At 36.0% G+C, this 18,415-nt stretch overlaps 1 protein-coding gene across 22 annotated transcripts in view; it reads left to right on the top strand.

Annotated features, from left to right (window-relative positions):
* The window catches only part of ROBO2 (roundabout guidance receptor 2), a 798,986-nt gene that overhangs the window by 748,507 nt on the left and 32,064 nt on the right, over window positions 1-18,415 (top strand). For 18 of the 22 annotated variants that reach the window (XM_048214918.2, XM_044380724.3, XM_044380660.3 and 15 more), the window contains 3 exons: window positions 803-930; window positions 6,349-6,630; window positions 11,978-12,134. In XM_048214918.2, coding sequence (XP_048070875.2) covers window positions 803-930; window positions 6,349-6,630; window positions 11,978-12,134 — 567 coding nt within the window. The remainder of the gene's footprint in view (window positions 1-802; window positions 931-6,348; window positions 6,631-11,977; window positions 12,135-18,415) is intronic. The other 4 variants (XM_044380689.3, XM_048214915.2, XM_048214914.2 and 1 more) reach the window with 1 other exon arrangement.

The raw sequence follows: 18,415 nt of genomic DNA, 5'->3' as shown, positions 1-18,415 counted from the left end.
TAGAAACTCATGTTTCTCTTAGGGATTTCACAGAAACAGTCTATCAAAAATAAAGTGCAATGATTATAGATGTTGCTATTTCTTTGTAAATATGCTAATAATCTGGAAAGGAATCGGATTCCCATCTTTTATATTGAAAATGGAAATTCTTTATTCAATACGATGTGGGAAAAGTTTTTCTCATAGACTATACTCAGATGCTGGATCAGATCACAGTGAATCTTTAATTACCTTAAAAATCTTTGATATACCCCTAATATCTTGCAATTTAGAGAATTTGGAAATGTGCTATTGATAGAGCAATATAAATACTGTTCATTAATTTCCCTCAAGTTCTTTGCCTCTAAATCAAGCATGAGGGCTCATAACAGGGGTTACAACCTACAGGGGACAGATAAGTATGGGGCTGTAGGAATCGAGGAAGCAATAGCCCAAAGTCTTGGAAATGGCTGATACTGAGTAGTCACTCTGAGCAATTGTTCCCTTGAGGTGCCATTTCATCATCAAACCTTGTTTCAGGATCCTGCTATGTTACCAATTCCCATCAGTTTCAGGGCAGACAACTGAATTCATTTGGATGTCAGCAGAATCCCAGGCAGGACGCTTCTGCTTCCATTGACAGGCTATATATAGTCTTAATGAACTGCTGAAGTTCCTTAATTCTTGAGAACCTACACATTTTAATTTGAAGTGAATTAAAATCTTATTAAATTCTTTCATCTATTTTAAAATGTGCAGGAGACAGGTGTCCAAATTTCTCATTGAGCTCCATGGGTTGATTTCTTTTTAATCTCTGTTTCAGCCGTCCTGGTCTTCTAAATGCTGGGGATCCCAGTTATCCATGGCTTGCTGATTCGTGGCCAGCCACGAGCTTACCAGTAAACAATAGCAATAGTGGCCCGAATGAGATTGGGAATTTTGGACGTGGAGGTAAGTTGTGCTATTCAAAACTTTGTTATTTGTGTTCTTGGCTTTCGTAAATGTTTTTAAAAATACATACTAGAGAGTATTTTCTTCCACAATTCAAATTACTAAAGCACATGTACTAACAGTGCTGTATATTCACTAAATATTTTATATAAGACTATTGTGTCTATATTACCTTGAGTAAGACTAAGCTTTAAGGAAGTCATTACTAACCAAGATGACAAATATTCGTAACACATTTTTGTTTTAGGACTATTAGCACAAGATTAGTAAAGTCTGAAACCATGCTGCTAAGTAGGGCTTATGATTTTCAACTAGTCATTTCTGTTCTCTACATGTAATTCAACATGTGTTTATTAAGTATGTCCTATGTACCTGGCATTATGGCAGAGGGTAAAAATAAAATATCAGTATAAAGAGAGATGGTGTTTATCCTCATAAGATGTATGTTATAGAGAGTAGACACTCCAATAAATATGACATGTTGACAGAGAACTTAGTTTTACCAGTGGTAATTGGTACCCCAAACGAAAGACAAAAGGTGCTAAGTAGCTGATATGCTAAGGTCTCCAAAATTGGTGCTAGGGTTCTCTCTGCAGAAACAGAATTTGACCTACTATAAATAATTACAACCTCCTCACTACCACTTTTTTATCCATTCAGTAGGAGAGTGATGTATTTACAGAAAGATGGGGCTGGAGAAGTCTGTCATCCCAGTGCTTAGTTTGGCAGAAATAGATGAGTTTTCCATTGGCAGAAACTTTTGCAAATAGTAAATGGGCTGGAGCTGCTCTGTCGGTACCCGTGAAACATGAAAAAGCTGCCCATTGGGAATAAGAAAGTTCTATGAATGGAGTGTTATTATTTAAGTTGACATCTGAAGGAGAGGTAGAGATTAGGCAGAATTGTTTGAAAAGTGGGTGGAGAAGAAATGTCCATATTTTAAGTATTTTAAGGTCTAGAAAGAAGAGAGACATTGACCTACTTGAGAAATGAATGAAATTCTTAATGAGTATAAAGTACAAGGCAGCAGAGGTGATAAAAAGAAAAAATACTGGGGGACAGATAATAGAGAGCCTTCTAAGCCACACAAAAACTTTAAACTTTGTCCTAAGGGTAGTCAGAAGGCATCAATGGATTTGTAAGAGGAGAACACTAGGCTCTAAGTACAGAGTTAAGTCATCCAGCCTACGGCCAGGTGGGAAATGGAGTGCGAGTAGAAAATGGAATGATTAATTAGGAGAGTAGTTCTATAATCCACGAAAGTGTGGATGAATCTGCTAGAGGGTTTCTAAACCTCTGGGTAGAATTAATAATGGAGGAGACCCAGGGCTAGACTAACCTATTATAAGCCTCAGTGGTGGATTTCACAGGCATGAGTATATAAATATACTGACTTAGAAGAATAATCATGGATACTGGCATTTTCTCTTTATGGATGGAATACCAATAAGTGTTTGAATATAATTAAAATAGTATTTAAAAAAATAAAGCTACTAATTATTGCTTAAATCTGCATTCTGTCAATACCAACTCGAAGAAGGGGAGCTCTCTCCCATTCTCCAAATAAAATACAGAAAATAACCATCCCCCCGTCACAGGTGTGTAATATGGATTAAATGGATGATTGTATATACAGGTTTAGCACAAAGCTTGACATACAAGCGGTGGCCAACAGGCATCAGTATAGTAAATGAGAAACCAAAAATACATTGCATGACTCCTCAGCTTTTGGCTTGCCCTGTGTAATCACCCTGTTTAGGGTTCTTCTTTGTCCAGAACCTCCGACCGTGGCTGCCTTCCCTAGTAACCAAACTCGGAGCCCTCTGATTCTAGGCTATTACTTTTTCGTGGGTAGGCTCTCTACATGAGCACCTCCTCACTGGGAGAGCAGAATATTCCTCTCTGCCCTACCCAGAAGGATTTCATCAAAGGAAATTCTGTTCTGAAGGCTTTTATCAATCAAGGATTTGATCCCTCTTTTACGTGCTATATGTTATAAGTCACCATTCACTTTACATCACGAAGTGTATCTTTAGGCAAAGATGGAGAAAACGTTTTGTTTTGTTTTTGTTTTTTTCAGTTTCTAGCAGGCTACACTAACATCCAAAATGTCTCAGTCTAGTTTAGCCAAAGGGTACATTTGTAGATTTTCAAGGTTTTTCTTCTATATCCACTGCATTTTTATGATATGATATATTTCACAGGCGAACATCAAGGCCAAGACAAAGTTTTTGCAGGGTTTACTGTATTTCTTTTCAGTGTGATAGGCATGGTAAGCATTTACTATGCACCAGAAATAGATAGACTTTTTTGGTACATTTTATTTCATTGTATTGGCATAATAAATGTGTGACGTAGATAATAGATAATCATGTTTACATTTTTAAAAGGCCAAGAAACTAAGGTTTATCAAGATGAATAACTTGAGATCTAGGGGCAGAAGGCAGGTCTAACACATGTCAAAGCCTCAGTTCCTTTATCTACACTGTTCTGCAATCCTCTAGGTGGAATTCACATGTATGATTGTATAACTGTGGTCACTTAAAAGAATTATTGTGTATACTGACATTTCCTTTTCAAGAATGGAATACTAATGCATGTTTAAATGTAATGAAAATAGTATTTTGAATAATAAAGTTACTAATTGTTGCGTAAGTCTGCCTTTTGTCAATACAAACTATAAAAGAGTCATTTAATCATTCAGCGAGTGCTTACCCTCTGCAAAACACTAGGTGAGGAATTATGGAAATCCAGACATAAATCCTGTATGTTCCTGTTCTTAAGTATCTTATGATACAGGAGACATTCATTCATTCAAATATATCAGGCAAAAAGAAATAAATGCATGGATCACTAAGGTGCTCAAAACCGCAGAATGAATCATGAGTAATTCCACCTGGAGGGAAGGGTTCCTGTAATTCAGAGGTTTCAAACTCAAATATTAACAAGTGCCAGTCAGCCCAAAGCACTAAGGAAAGGTAGGTGTGGACAGTGAGAAGTGGAAACTGGAAGGTCCTGCCTAAAGATGGCAACACCCACTCAGGTCCAGGCTGTTGGAGGAAGGCGGACCCAGAGTTCCAAACCTCCTGATATTATAGGATGATCCCCCCACATCCAGATATTCATGTATAATCTTCCACGTTTGGATATAATTCAATTTATTTTTTGAAGATGTAGGAGGGACCCAATAATAGTTGAAGGAAATATGCAGCCCCCAAATCAATACAGAAGCACTTAGACCTGAAGGCTGGCTGATTTCGTCCAGCAGGGAGCGAGAGATTCTATTTCTAGTGCTGTAGCTTTAGTTGTGGCAGGATAACATTCTGTAGGACTAGGTCCTTGGACAACTTTTTTCCACTTTTAAACATTTGAACACACAACCGTTTCAAAAGCTTGCAGTTAAAGTGGCTCCCAATCTAAATCGAAAGTTTTAGAAGGCCTCAAGTTCAAAGTGTTGGGAAGTTGGGGCCCGTGCTGGGAAAACATGTCTGTCCGGTTAATATTATCAATAAAAGACAGTGGAGGTGGCAGAAACAAAACTCGGAAAATTTCCCCAGAGTGAAGAATCTATTTTCATAACTTTGATAGATTATTAAATATTAAATGTTTTTGAGAATGAAAATGATATTGACATTTGAGGATGAAGTACACTTTTTCATTATCAAATTTTCTAATGAGTTTGTAGGTAAAAGCCAAAAGGGCAAAAAAGTAGTTATGGGACTCCGAAATCAAAAAACACTTTTACTTGGTTGTACAAGTTTGTGAAATATTATATATTTGAATCTTTTAACAATTTCACTGATATGCATTTAAAATATTTACTTCAATAAAGTTATGTATCCACTTACTTATAAAGCAAGTTGGAATTCCAGACTTCAGAAAGATCTAAATTATGCAGTGTGTAAAATGGATTATAAATGTCTTGTTGCTATTGCTAAAGAAGACATTTTTAGCTTTTGTAAAATGCAAAAGCAAAATTAATATTTTTATAAGAGTCTTTATTTCAAGTACTTTTGGATATCACCAAACCTAAAAATTTGAGGATATTTTGACTAAGTTTCACTTTCTGCTTTTTTCTTGTCATGATAATTGGTTTTGGGAGCAAAATAATTTGGTTTATTACTTAATATTACAGTAATTTAACTAGTTGAAAATTTCCTATAATGAAGAAATCATTGATGAGCTCAAGTACTATGAAGTGTGGCTTTCAGAACATAGATTATTAAGGAATATATACTATAATTAGATTCACTTTTAACTCTATATGATTAAAAATATGTCATTTAGTGTTGTTTGTTTTTTAAAGATTTTATTTATTTATTTTAGAGAGAGGGAGAGCAAGTGTAAGCAGGCGTAGGGAGGGAAGCAGAGGGAAAGAGAAAGAGAATCTCAAGCAGACTCCCCGTGGAGTGTGGAGTCTGACGTCGGTTTTAATCTCACAACCCCAAGATCATGACCTGAGCTGAAATCATGAGTCGGACACTCAAGCAACTGAACCACCCAGGTGTCCCAGTATTGTGTTGTTTTTTTTTTTTTTTTAATTCTGGTATCTTTCTTCTAAGAAAGGAAAAAAATAAGAGCTCATGAGGGAGGTGGCAGTTTTGAATTATAAAGCATCACGTAAAGATAATTCAGCACACCAAAAGATAAATGGACTGATTGATATTCAGTGTTGTTACTAAAGTTTAATTTTACTCTTGCTGTATTATAACTTGAAACTATAATTCTCCACTTCTAAGAGTTAGTAGCATAAATTAAACTCACTGATCACTCAGATTGCTTTTTCTATAGTTAAATCCTGCTGTATTGTGAAAATGACTTATTCATGAAAAATTTCTTTTGTTACCCAAGAAAAAAACATTCCTACCATCCGCTCTACTCCATACTGGAACTGTGAAATCAAATCAGAGAAACAGCAAGCTGGAACTTCAGAAAAACGTATCTCCTAGTTTGCTTGTATAGTATAATTTTGGAAAATCTGGCTTCTATTCAGCAGCTATATTCTACATCTTTTGGGGTAAAGTGGAAAAAGATGTTTTCAATCCATGATTTGTAGATTCACTTTTATCATTTCTGCTGTAAGGAGCTAACAATTTCATTGGTTCTAAAAGCAACATGCACAACTGAAAGCATTTTTTGGTAGTGAAATATCCCAAACATCTCATTCATGGTTGAAGAAAATGGGGGAAGGGACGCGTTAAGCAGTGAGACGTGAAGGACGAGCAGTAGGCCTGCCTGTCACCGAGGCTGATAGCTTGGCGATGGTTGTACATCATCTACCCTTCATTGACTCATAAAGCCCGTCTCAGCTGAAATGCAAACGTGCGGCATGACACTTTTATTTTTCATCTTCAATCCTGATAGTTTTGGGCTTCCCGTGCATCATTAAATTGTTTCATTTCCCTATGTTCACCACAGATGTGTTGCCACCAGTTCCAGGCCAAGGGGATAAAACAGCAACAATGCTCTCAGATGGAGCCATTTATAGCAGCATTGACTTCACGACCAAAACCACTTACAACAGTTCCAGCCAAATAACACAGGCCACCCCATATGCCACCACACAGATCTTGCATTCCAATAGCATACACGAATTGGCTGTCGATCTCCCTGATCCACAGTGGAAAAGCTCAATTCAGCAAAAAACGGACCTGATGGGATTTGGATACTCTCTACCCGATCAGAACAAAGGTAACAATGGTGAGTCAGGTTCTTACACCCCGAGGAGTTCTTTTCATATCATTTGTGCATGAGATAGAAATTAGTATTTGTTGTTCAGTTTAGTGACTCATTACCAGGTTCACTACCTAAACTAAAAAAATATTCTTGGCATGTATTCAGTACCTTGCACAATCCCTACCACCACCACCGCCACCGCCACCACACACCAACACCAATCGGTTTCATCCTTTTAGCTCTTTTTCAATAGAGTGGTCAGTAATCCATCTCAACTTCCATTAGGCAGGATAGACGGAACATTCCTCCACTGTCCCACAACATCTGCTTCTGAGTTGCTAACTGCATGTTCTGCATGGGCTTGTGCTGTGAACTAATCACATGATGCCACTATGACCTCTGCCCTTTAACCCTTAGCCTTACTTTACATCCCTGACTACCGATTGGCTGAGGGATTGTCTAATAGAATGCCACACAACCAGTCACAGGATTTCAGCACCACCAGCTCTCACAACAGCTCAGAGAGGAGTGGCAGTCTCTCAGGTTGGTCTCATCACAGTAAGGAGAAATATTTTTTTGTCACCAGCATATGACCTGTGTTCCTAACAACCGTGAAGAAGTACTGAATCACAACTCACTGTCAGGCATTTATCTTTCAGATGACAATAGCAGTTTATCCTAATGAAATCATGCTCTGGGAAGGGGGGAGATAAAAATCCCTGTCACTCTTTATGTACTGAGTGTACGACACCATATTTACTGAAAAATTGTGTCATTTTCCTAAATATTATTTAGGAAAGAGCAGATGAATTTGATCTGCCTTGAACCCAACCTAAGAGCCAAGAGAACTTTATAATAAAAAGATCATACAGGAAAGTCAACTCCATGACATGGGCAGCAAATGATGAATTCAGCTAAAATGCAAATCATTTGGGGCATTTTTCATAATAATCAGATTCCAGAGATGGGACTTTCTATTTTTGGACAATCTTTTCAAAATAGTATGTAGCAGGATTTATCATCTATTGAACGATATTTAGAAAAAGGTGCTGCTACCATGCAAACCAAGAGTGTTAATATGACATTAGTCTTCACGCTTAATTTCCAAAAAACTTATAATCTTTCATATGGATAATTCTTTTATGCTATAGATGTTAATATATACTAGAGATATATCCACCAAACCTAGCATCTATAGGTATTGTATAGCATATATCAGGACAGATTTTTACTGGACAGAAATATATGCCTATCATAATGAAGAGCACTGATATCCTTCAGGCTCAAGGATCCTCACTTCTCAAATAAGGAGGTCGTAGTAGACACACTCTACCTTCCAACCATAACATGTACATCGTGTGACTGATGACTTTATCTGCACATTTCTAATTGATTCCATGATCTTATTTGCTTATTTTTTTATATTAATGATATGCCATTTGTTTTTATTAATTTTTTTATCCACAAGTTCTTAGTAAAGGATTATAGTGTATTATGATATGTCACAGGCTCCTAGGCCATAAAGAGTTAACTCTTTTACATCATTAGGGTAACATTTGCTAAATGACTTTTCCTCAGGAGATAGAACCCTTTCAGTTTGAAATGTCAATGCTCTCTATTCCCTCCAAAATGAGCCATTTGCTCTTCTTACCTATCGGTAGAATTAGATACATTATAGAATCCAGAAAATTTTAAACATCTGTTATGAATATAAACTGGCTTAATAATATAGGGGGATATTTTGAATAACTTTATATGTCATTTATACTGTCATTTATTTATAATGAGTCCCACAGTTGTACTGAATAATTAAAAAGTAATGTATCCTAGGCCTATTCCATTCAAGATCTATAAAGTCCCAAGCAATATACATATTTTAAAAATCTATATATTTTAAGCCATGAATTAATAAGACCTTTTGTGAATCCTTCGTTAAATATTCTGTGTATGTTGATTGACACTGAGTTTTAAAAGTTACCTTTTGAGTAATTGTAAGCAGAACATGATTCACAATAGTGCTTACTGCTTTTTTTTAATCCATTAATCTCCTGAGTGACATTTATATATATCTATGAATTATATTAACTACTTCATCTACATTTGAATACAAAATTACTTAAATTGTAATAGAAAGCATTCTTTGGGAGGTGAGAGTGAAGTGATTATTCCCTTTTAGTTTAGTCCAATTGAGTTTAATATCACAAAATTTGCTTCATTCTTATAATCATAGATGCGTTTTCTAAGGCCCAAATTTAAGATCCAACTGCCCAGTGGATATCTAATCATATATTATAAGATCTTCTTAATTTGTGCATACGAGTAATGAAATCAATTTAAAATAATCACAATAATAAAGAAAGTTGGACATTTCTGAATTATTTCAGTGAATTTCTCATCCTCTTTGAAACATTATAATTTATTCCATACGTAAGTTCTGAGCACTTGTGTTAAAAATGCAACCACTAAAAAAAAAAAAAAAACCAACAAAACTCAGATCTCTCAAAAACCATATGCAATCATAATTATATATATGTAGCACAATATCAGTAGTAATAACGAAATATTTTTACACACGAGTATTTTTTGAAATAGAGTGTGTGTTTAACTGACTTGAAAATGATCTATTTTTATAATTTTCTATACATAGAAGTTGTTTATTCAGCATAAATGTCAGTTTAAATATTTACATTTTGAGTTGAAGAGAAATGGGTCAGATATGTTTGCCAGTCTTCAAAATATGTTCCCCTAAAGCATAATGCAGGCCGTTCTCCCCTTAAAATGCTTGGGGATCGTTGGTTGCAAGTAACTGGCTCACTTAGCTCAAGGTATAGATCTTAGATAAACATTTAATTTCGTTAACTTTTGTTATATGCCCACCACCATGCTCAGAGCCCACCTCTTAGGTCAATGCTAAGAGAGGACAAAGCTTATTGATTGATAGTCCTACCAGGACACCCCACAATGACAGAGCAGAAATTTCCCAAGGAGGGGAAAGTGGGCATTGGAGGAAAACCTTATAAATTCCGTCTATGAATCAGCTTTGTTTCCCCAATTCATTTTTAAGTCTGATATTTGAAGAGTTGATAAAGCCTTTTTTGACCTTGGACAAGAACTTCAACAGAGTTGGGTTCAGAGCTCCAGAAATAGTAATTTCTAGTAAAGCTGCTGCATTTTAAATTGTTTTTTTTTCTCTTACTGCATGAATATGGACCACGTAACATTTAAAAAGAACCTCTGTTTTCTCATCTATTAACTACTTCATCTACATTTGAATACAATATTACTTAAATTGGCGATAGAAAGCATTCTTTTAGAGGTGAGAGTGATTATTCCCTTTTCGTTTAGTCCAACTGGGTTTAATATTACAGAATTTGCCTTATGGAGATGTAAGAACTTCCCTATTTGTATCATTTGGTCTGGTGGTGATCATATAACATTTCTAAAGCGAAGAGTGAAGAAAACATTGCATACCTGTAAATATATAAGGAATAAAGGATGCACAACTAGGGGAAAAGCCACTAAGGACACACAGCCCAACACATTCCTCTTTTAATTATTGAAATACAGTTCTGAAACTGCACGAAAGAGATGATCCTGGTTTGTGATTTTGATGAATGATCAGGAAACAAAGGATTAAGGCTCACCTACCTTAAACATAAACATTGTAGACTTCTGTTCAAGCAGGTTTATTATTTTTATTCCTAGAATCAGACTATTTCTGGGACACTCATTGAGGTTGGAGAAGTCAGGTGTGACCAAAGGCTGTGGAAATGGCAAGAACCATGTTTGCTCTAAGATGGAGGAGATGGGAAAGGGTAATAGTGGCAGGCATTTAGTGAGCTTTCTGTACAAGCTGAGCCCTTTCCATGCTCTATCTCATTCAATCCTCAAAATACCATAAAGATGTAGGAACTTTGTATCTGTTTTACCTGTGTGGAAATTGAACGGATATCTATTGAGTAATTTACCAAGTGAGAAACTAGTCTTCAAACCAAGATTAAGCCCTTATCCTTGAAGCAGAAGATACCTGCTCTGCTTTCTCTTAATACCTCTCCTACTGCAAAGGTGGGAAGTTAAAGGAAGGGGTGAAAGCATTTTGTCTGTAGGGGTGCTCTTTTAAGTATGTGTGTTTATGTGCCCATGACCTAGACGAGAGACGTAATTCCATAATTGGCAACAGTGTCTATGTCCAGTTTAGGAGTTTCATCCCTTTCTGGCACTTGAATAAGTTATTACTAAATGACATAATTTTCTGAGTTGGCTGATGCAGATTAGTAATCGGTAGAAGAAAGGAGATGAGACTTCTAGTAATCTCTCTGTTGATAGCCCGGCTGCAAGTATTCAATGTTCACAACCTGCAGTGCCAAAAGATGAGGTCCAAGGGGTCCATACCATGTTTTTGGAAATAGAACTATAGGCCATAGTGGGAGTGAAGGAAAGCTGCTGTGTTCCATTGAAACAAAATCCTTTGTTATGCTCTTCGAGAAGCGCTCATTCTTGCAATCAACTGTGGTCCATTTAGGAAGAACCTTGATTTACTTGGATTTTGGAAGAGTGAAAAGTATGGCACTATACAAATGATGAATTTTATTTTTATATTTCGTTAAGCTCCAGTAATTCCAGAGTTGGTTTATATGCTGCCAAGTTATTTTTTGCTCGTGTTTTGTGCATGAATTCATTTGTATTAACAATAGTACTGAAACTGATCACTGCATTTCCATTAATTATCCTGCTCTTTTTGGAATTTTAGGAAATGTTATGCTTAAAACATCTGGGAACTACTCTCACTATAGGCAAAAATAATGACGCCATTTGTTAGTTTAAAATTCTATAAAATTTGTCATTGTGAAAGATTTACAAGTATCCAGATTATAGTTGATTGATTTTTATCAGTCACTTTTGAGAGAAAACTGTACTCTCCTGGATTAATTAAATTGAGTAAATTCTAATGGAAAAGTTTAGCCTGTATCCTTAGACACTGCATTTTCCACTGAGAGAGATTATGCAAAAGAGCATTATAAACGCACTAAAATCTGACATTTGAAAGAATTTGTTATGGCCCATTATTTTATCTAACAATGAAAATGTAGAGGCAGCAGACATGAATAAATCAATAAGTGTGCTTTTGCTGCAGAAAGCCATGTTTTTGGTTTATTCAGCACTGTAGTTAATGCATTGGGGAAAAAAACAGTATAATTTTGAGCGATTTGTAAAAACGTTTTTCTGATTATATCATCTCATTGTTTATAGCTTTTAACAAATGTAATATACTGATTGTGGTGTTTTGGAAACATAAATACATCCTCCCATCTGATGTCCTCTGTTTCTACGGATATTTGGTCTATCTGAATAAATGCATTATTACTTTCAGGTGGGAAAGGTGGAAAAAAGAAGAAAAATAAAAACTCTTCTAAACCACAGAAAAACAATGGATCGACCTGGGCCAATGTTCCTCTACCTCCTCCCCCAGTCCAGCCCCTTCCTGGTACAGAGCTGGAACACTATTCGCTGCAACAGCAAGAAAATGGGTAAAACTGTTTTCCATACCAACGAAATGCCCACGGCTCTCCTCTTCTCTCTCTTGGGCTTTTTTGTCTTTCTCTGGTGGTCTCTTACTCTTTTCCCTGCCCCCCTTCCCAGCACATTCGTTGCCCTCCCCCTGTTGTTTGCACTGTCTATGTATTTCAGCTGATAAATACAACACAGCCCATATGGAGAACCTAGAATCCTTGGGCGTCAAGTGCCTTCGATTGTCTGCAATCATGGTAATGCAGCCTCCATTTATAATATTGCTTGTTAGTTTGAAAGCGAGTACCCACAGCTCTGTGAACTAAAGAGCCACTCCTGAGCGGGGCTGAAGGGGAATTAAAATAACCTTCTTCATCATCTCTCACGGGTTTCTAATGACTTGGTGTCTGGCCGTAGCAGAGTATCCACTGTTGAGCTCCATCCCGTGGTGTAATTGTAGGGACTTTAATCATTAGCTGCAATGGGAATTTAGGGGCCAGAATGATGAAAGAGGTTCAAGCCAATGCACATTCTGTAACAAAACCTCTCTAAGTTAGAAAATTTCCTTCAAGGACGTTTAAATGTGCCCTGTTTCCTTATTCCTTCCCAAATACGTCTCAAGAGTTAGTGTTTCTCTGTTAAAGTGTTATTCGATTTAAAACAGAAAGACATACTTTTTATTTTCTAATAAAAAAAAACAATAGCAAATGAAGAGAAATATACTCAGTCTTTTTTTTTTCTATTTTAATAATTCTAATTGCTCTGTCTTCCTCACAATTTCTGGGTCACCATCGCTTTTGAATGAAACTGGAAAAATATATAATAAAGACAGGTTTTCTTTTTCCAAATTTCTTTAAATTTTGAAGTATTTAGATGTTAAGACACCTCAGTTTATTTGAATAATGGTCTTATCTCCTCTCTTATTTTATGTAAAGATCATATGCACATAATTTTTTGGCTCCATCTCCTTTTCTTTTAAACAAGTGCTATCTTTGATGTCTCCAGATTAATTTTTTTTTTTTTTTTTTTGAGGAAGGGGGAGAGAAAGAGAGAGGAGGAGGCAGAGGGAGAAGGAGAGAATCTTAAGCAGGATCCACACCCAGCGCTGGGCCCGAAGCAGGGCTTGATCTCACGACCCTGAGATCAAGACCTGAGCCACAATCAAGAGCAGGGTGCTTAATTGACTGAGCCACCCAGGTGCCCCTCCAGATTAATATTCTTGACTGGAACTTGCTGTTACAACATTTGCTTCCTTCAAAAGACCTCATTTACCTTTTTAAATTATGTAATATGTATACATATATACTATATATATACATTATACACACAGATGCTAGGTAGATATGCATATGTGCATATATGTATTCATACACACATACACATATATTCACATACATACCTTTATATTTTCTTCTCTACATCCTTCTTTTTCTCCAAAGGTCTTCACCTGCTTCTGTGGTATTATAACTCCCATATATATGCACAGCATTATTATTTTACTTTTTTAAAAAGTTCACATTCGAAATAAGAAATTAAGAGCACACCCTCTTTTCTCTGACTTTTTATAAAAATGTTTAATTTTGCCCATGATCTTATGTAAAACATATCAATAATGTAGATGTGCCACATGGAGTCTGTCAAAGAAAAACCAAAGATGTGTATTCTGTAGGAAAAGATGATTGCAGACTTTAGGAATCTGCTCTTCCTTCAAAACCCCATCCTAGTCTAGTTAAGGTGACTTGCCTTTCTTAATTCTTTTATTCCTTAAGCTTGCTTGTCAATTGTAGTACTCATCACATTGCATTCTAATTACTTGTGTGTTTCCTTCAGCAGTTGGTACCTGCTGTATGAGGTTTGTTGGGTTTGAAATATTCATAGAGTAGGAGATGATCTGAAAAGTTGCCTTGAAGCCAGTTGTGAAGCCTCATATGTCATATAGGGAGTCTGATCTTTGGATGTAGATGATGGATTGAAGGGCATGAGGCTGGGGCGGGTACATCACGTCTGGAATACTGCAGCAGAGTAGCGGATACCATGAAAAATGATAAGGCAGTAAGATAAGGCAATGGCAGGAGGATGGCAGGAAAGGGATACATTTTGGAAATATACCTAGCCCAGAATAATCTCAATCTTGAAAAGGTAGTCTTTTACTTTTTATTACAATGTTTGATACTGTTTCTAAACCTTCGATATTATTCAATTTCTTTCTAAGCCTTTCTTGGGTCACTCTCCCCCACAGAACTGAATATCAAAACTTATCATCATTGTCCAGACAGAGAAGTATTTAATTGTTAATTCAATGTTATAGCAACAATAGTAAATGTTCTCTCTCATCAATATGCCTCTCTCAGCTTGATAAAAAGGTATCAAAATGTATTTATCCTTAGCTATAAATATAATGTATTTTTATTACTATCATAGGATGCTAGGAAGAATTCCGGAGGAATCCAATAGAAATCTGATGCTTTGCTTTCTTGCTACACTTTGAGATTGGCGAGCTTTTGTGGGTGTTGAACTGTATTGTATTTTTATTAGTAATTCAGTATTTGTATCTGGCCTTTAGCTAGTTCACATGCAACATTGATTTGTTGTCATCTTTCTCATTATTTCCCAGGCAAGACGGATAATATGATGCCTCGTACTTCATATGTAAAAAAAAAACAAAAAAACCTTTTCTAGGAATGGTTGGCCAAAAGACTTTTGGTTTGACATCAGAAGCATTTTCACAGTCTTCTCTGTTACCACAAGAAAAAGTTGAGGGTGCCTGGGTGGCTGAGTTGGTTAAACATTGATTCTTGGTTTCAGCTCAGGTCATGATTTCAAGGTCATGGTCTCAAAGTCTTGAGATCAAGTTCTGTGTCGGGCTCCTTCACTCAGCATGGAGTCTGCCTAAAACTCTCTCCCTTTCCCTCTGCCCCTCTCCTCCCAAATAAATAAATAAATCTTAAAAACAACAACAACAACAAGAAAAAGTTGAAATTCCATCTTTCAAATAAGATATGTATCTGTAAATGTGGAGGAAATACTAAAAACTGAGCTACACTTTTCTTAACATTCATGGTCATCTGTTACTTTCTTGTCATTCTTCAGAAACTGCATACCTAGTATTTATTGTTCTGGAATGAATTCAGATATGGATACCTCAGAGATAAGGAGCGGCCCTCCTGACCATTAACTATGCTCCATGTCCCAAATTCCTTTCCTCTATTCCCTTAACAGCCTTCTCCCAGTCTTTCTTTTATTCCTTCTCTGTTTTCCAGTTCTTGCACAAACCAGTGAGATGAATCCAAGGGACTTCCCTCAGCTTTGCATAAGTGGATTTTGCTCACTCCTGTTCTCGATTATCTTTGTAGAAAACACTTGGAAAAAGTGATAATAGAAACACTCATTCTAACTAAGTGGAATAGCTACTGGAATATTTTTTAGTTATTTAATACATTTTGCAATGTGTTTAATTTTTAAAATAACATTTATATGGCTGTGCTCTCCTGATGGTATTTGAATAATAAAAGAATGACCTGAGTACAACTAATTACAATTTTTTCTATGTAACCTTAACATATGATGCATATAATATCATTTCTTCTTTCTCTTATGTTCTCTACGTATTTTCATTCCATGCACGTGTTCCCTTTAGATTATTGGAAGCAAGGATTGTTTACTACTTATGAAGTAGGGAAATTTTAGAGAATACTTCCATTTGAAAGATTGAATATATAAACATGTTCTTTCTTTATTCCAATGTGGGAAATCCTTTTCAATAAGCCATATAAACAAAGGAAATACATGCTCTAGTTTATGGGGGAAAATCTGATATTTTATGAAGGAAATTTAAATATAACTATTGATGAAGTATAATAGCACTCACATTCCATCCTGAAAATGGGCAGGTTTTCTTACTTTGTTTTTGTTTTTTTAGGATTCTTGCTCATATTTTTGTTTGACTTTATAATATAACATTTAAAGTCAAATAAATAAGTTAAGAAAAGAAACCTAAGCATTCTTTGTTTTTTAATTTAAATTCCAGTGTTATATTAGTTTCAAGTGTACAATATAGTGATTGAACAATTCCATATATCACCTGGTGCTCATCACAAGTGCGCTCCTTAATCCCCATTATCTGCCTCACCCATCCCCCTATCAACCTCGCCTCAACAAACCATCAGTTTGTTCTCTAATATTAAGAGTGTTTCTTGGTTTCTCTCTGTCTCTTTTTTCCATTTGCTCATTCGTTTTGTTACTTAAATTCCACATATGAGTGAAATTACATTTGTCTTTCTCTGACTTATTTCACTTAGCATTATACTCTACTTCTATCCATGTCATCAAATCATAAGCATTGTTATTAATGAATCAGTTTGTGTGTTTTCATTTCAAATCAATAAATAGGCTTATCATCTACTATTTTTAAAGTATTATGTCAGGTGTGGCCAAACAAGAGTAATTCAATGTCATAATTGTAAAGTAGCATAAATCCACTTGAGGAAAAGATACTATTAACATGTGAAAGGTTAAATTCTCAAATATATTAGGCAATAGTTAAACCAACATTGGAAATGGCATAACATAGCATATAATCAATTTTCAAATAAATGTGCAAAAATGTCAGTGCAAGTTCGGAAGAGTAATATATCAGTGCTAGTTGGCCTCATGTGGGAAATGTTTATAAAAGTTATGGGATATAGCCTGTAGCTTGAAGGATTTGTAAGATTAAGGTAGGTGAAATTGGAAGAATACAGTTCATTCAAAATAAGTTGAATACCTTAAACTAATAGACCACGATGGAAAAGTACAAGAGCAGCAGCAGCAGCAGAAGAAGAAGAAGAAAAGGGAGGAGAAGAAGCAGAAGCAGAAGCAGAAGCAGAAGCAGAAGCAGAAGCAGAAGCAGAAGAAGAAGAAGAAGGGAACAAACCAATCTATTTTGAGTAGAAAATTCTTTTTGAGAAACTGGAAAAACCATCTAAAATGGTAGGCTGAGGCTTAGACATATTTAGTGGAAAGAATAGAATGAGCAGAAGTGAATGTTTTATTCAAACAATTCTGATGTTTTCATAGACCAATTGGTAAATGGTGTGAAGGATTGATTACTGGATGGGAAAAACAAGAAGCAATGAATCTAACTAGGACCATGGGTGGCAAACTTTGTACATAACAGAATTTTTTTTTTCCAAATGAAATCTTAACTATGATCTCCAACATATGAAACAGATCAAAATGGCATCATTTTAGAGCAATGTTTTTTTTTCAGGTCAGATTGGTACTTAGATAGTTATTTGATGGAATACAAGTTTAACCAATGGTATTTTCTAGTATATAAAAATTACTATCGGTAACATATTAAAGTGTGCCTGTTTACACTACAGTATAAAAGACATTTTGGAAGAGATATTCCTATCGGAGTGTACAGGGCTGCTGAAACAAGCTCTTCAGTTCACAGCTCACCGAGGTAGATTATTCAGGTAGCCTCAACAAGAGAGGAAAATTGAACAGCTACAGATGATTCCCTGTAAAAAACCTCTCAGTGACTATCCATCACTTAGAGTCCTTCTCAGGGCTGATGAGGCCCTGTGTGATCTGGCACATCCTCACCACCCCTGCCTCAACTATGGCCAATTCTCTTTATTTGTCAGCTCTTACCTATTAGAGTTCTTCAAATACTGTTATCTTCTCTTTTTCTCTGGGCCACCTTTTAAAATATCCATTTTTCCTATAGTCAGCATAGCCTTGTCCTACCCCCTGAATTAGTTTCAGCCTACCTTCTCCCTAGTTCTGTAGGACTTGGTATTGTTGATTCCTTGCTTGGTATCAGTCTACCCTAGTGGATATTGCATGCTCTGTAAATAGATGCAGCTTCCTGACACATGGTTGTGGAATATACAAATGATCAACTCAAGGATTTTTTTAAATAGACTTTATTTTTTAGATCAGTTTTAGGTTAACTACAAAACTGAGCAAGAAGTACAGAGATTTCCTATATACTCCCTGCCCCCACACATGCATAGCCTCTGCCACTATCTACTTTCCCACGAAAGTGATACACTGTTCAACTGATGAACCTACATTGATATATCAGTATCACCCAAAGTCCATGGTTTACATTAGGATTCACTCCTGGTGTTGTACATTCTGTGTGCCTGGACCAAGTATAATGACATATATCTACCATTACAATATCATATAGAGCATTTTGTCATGAAAATCCTCCATGTTCTGCCTATTCATCCCTCCCTTCCCTTAACTTCTGGCAACCACTGATCTTTTTATTGTCTCCATAGTCTTGCCTTTTCCAGAATGTCATATA

The sequence above is a fragment of the Ursus arctos genome, unplaced genomic scaffold (assembly GCF_023065955.2).
Source record: "Ursus arctos isolate Adak ecotype North America unplaced genomic scaffold, UrsArc2.0 scaffold_4, whole genome shotgun sequence".
NCBI classification, from domain to species: Eukaryota; Metazoa; Chordata; class Mammalia; order Carnivora; family Ursidae; genus Ursus; species Ursus arctos.
This window is presented reverse-complemented; position numbering and strand designations above follow the sequence as displayed.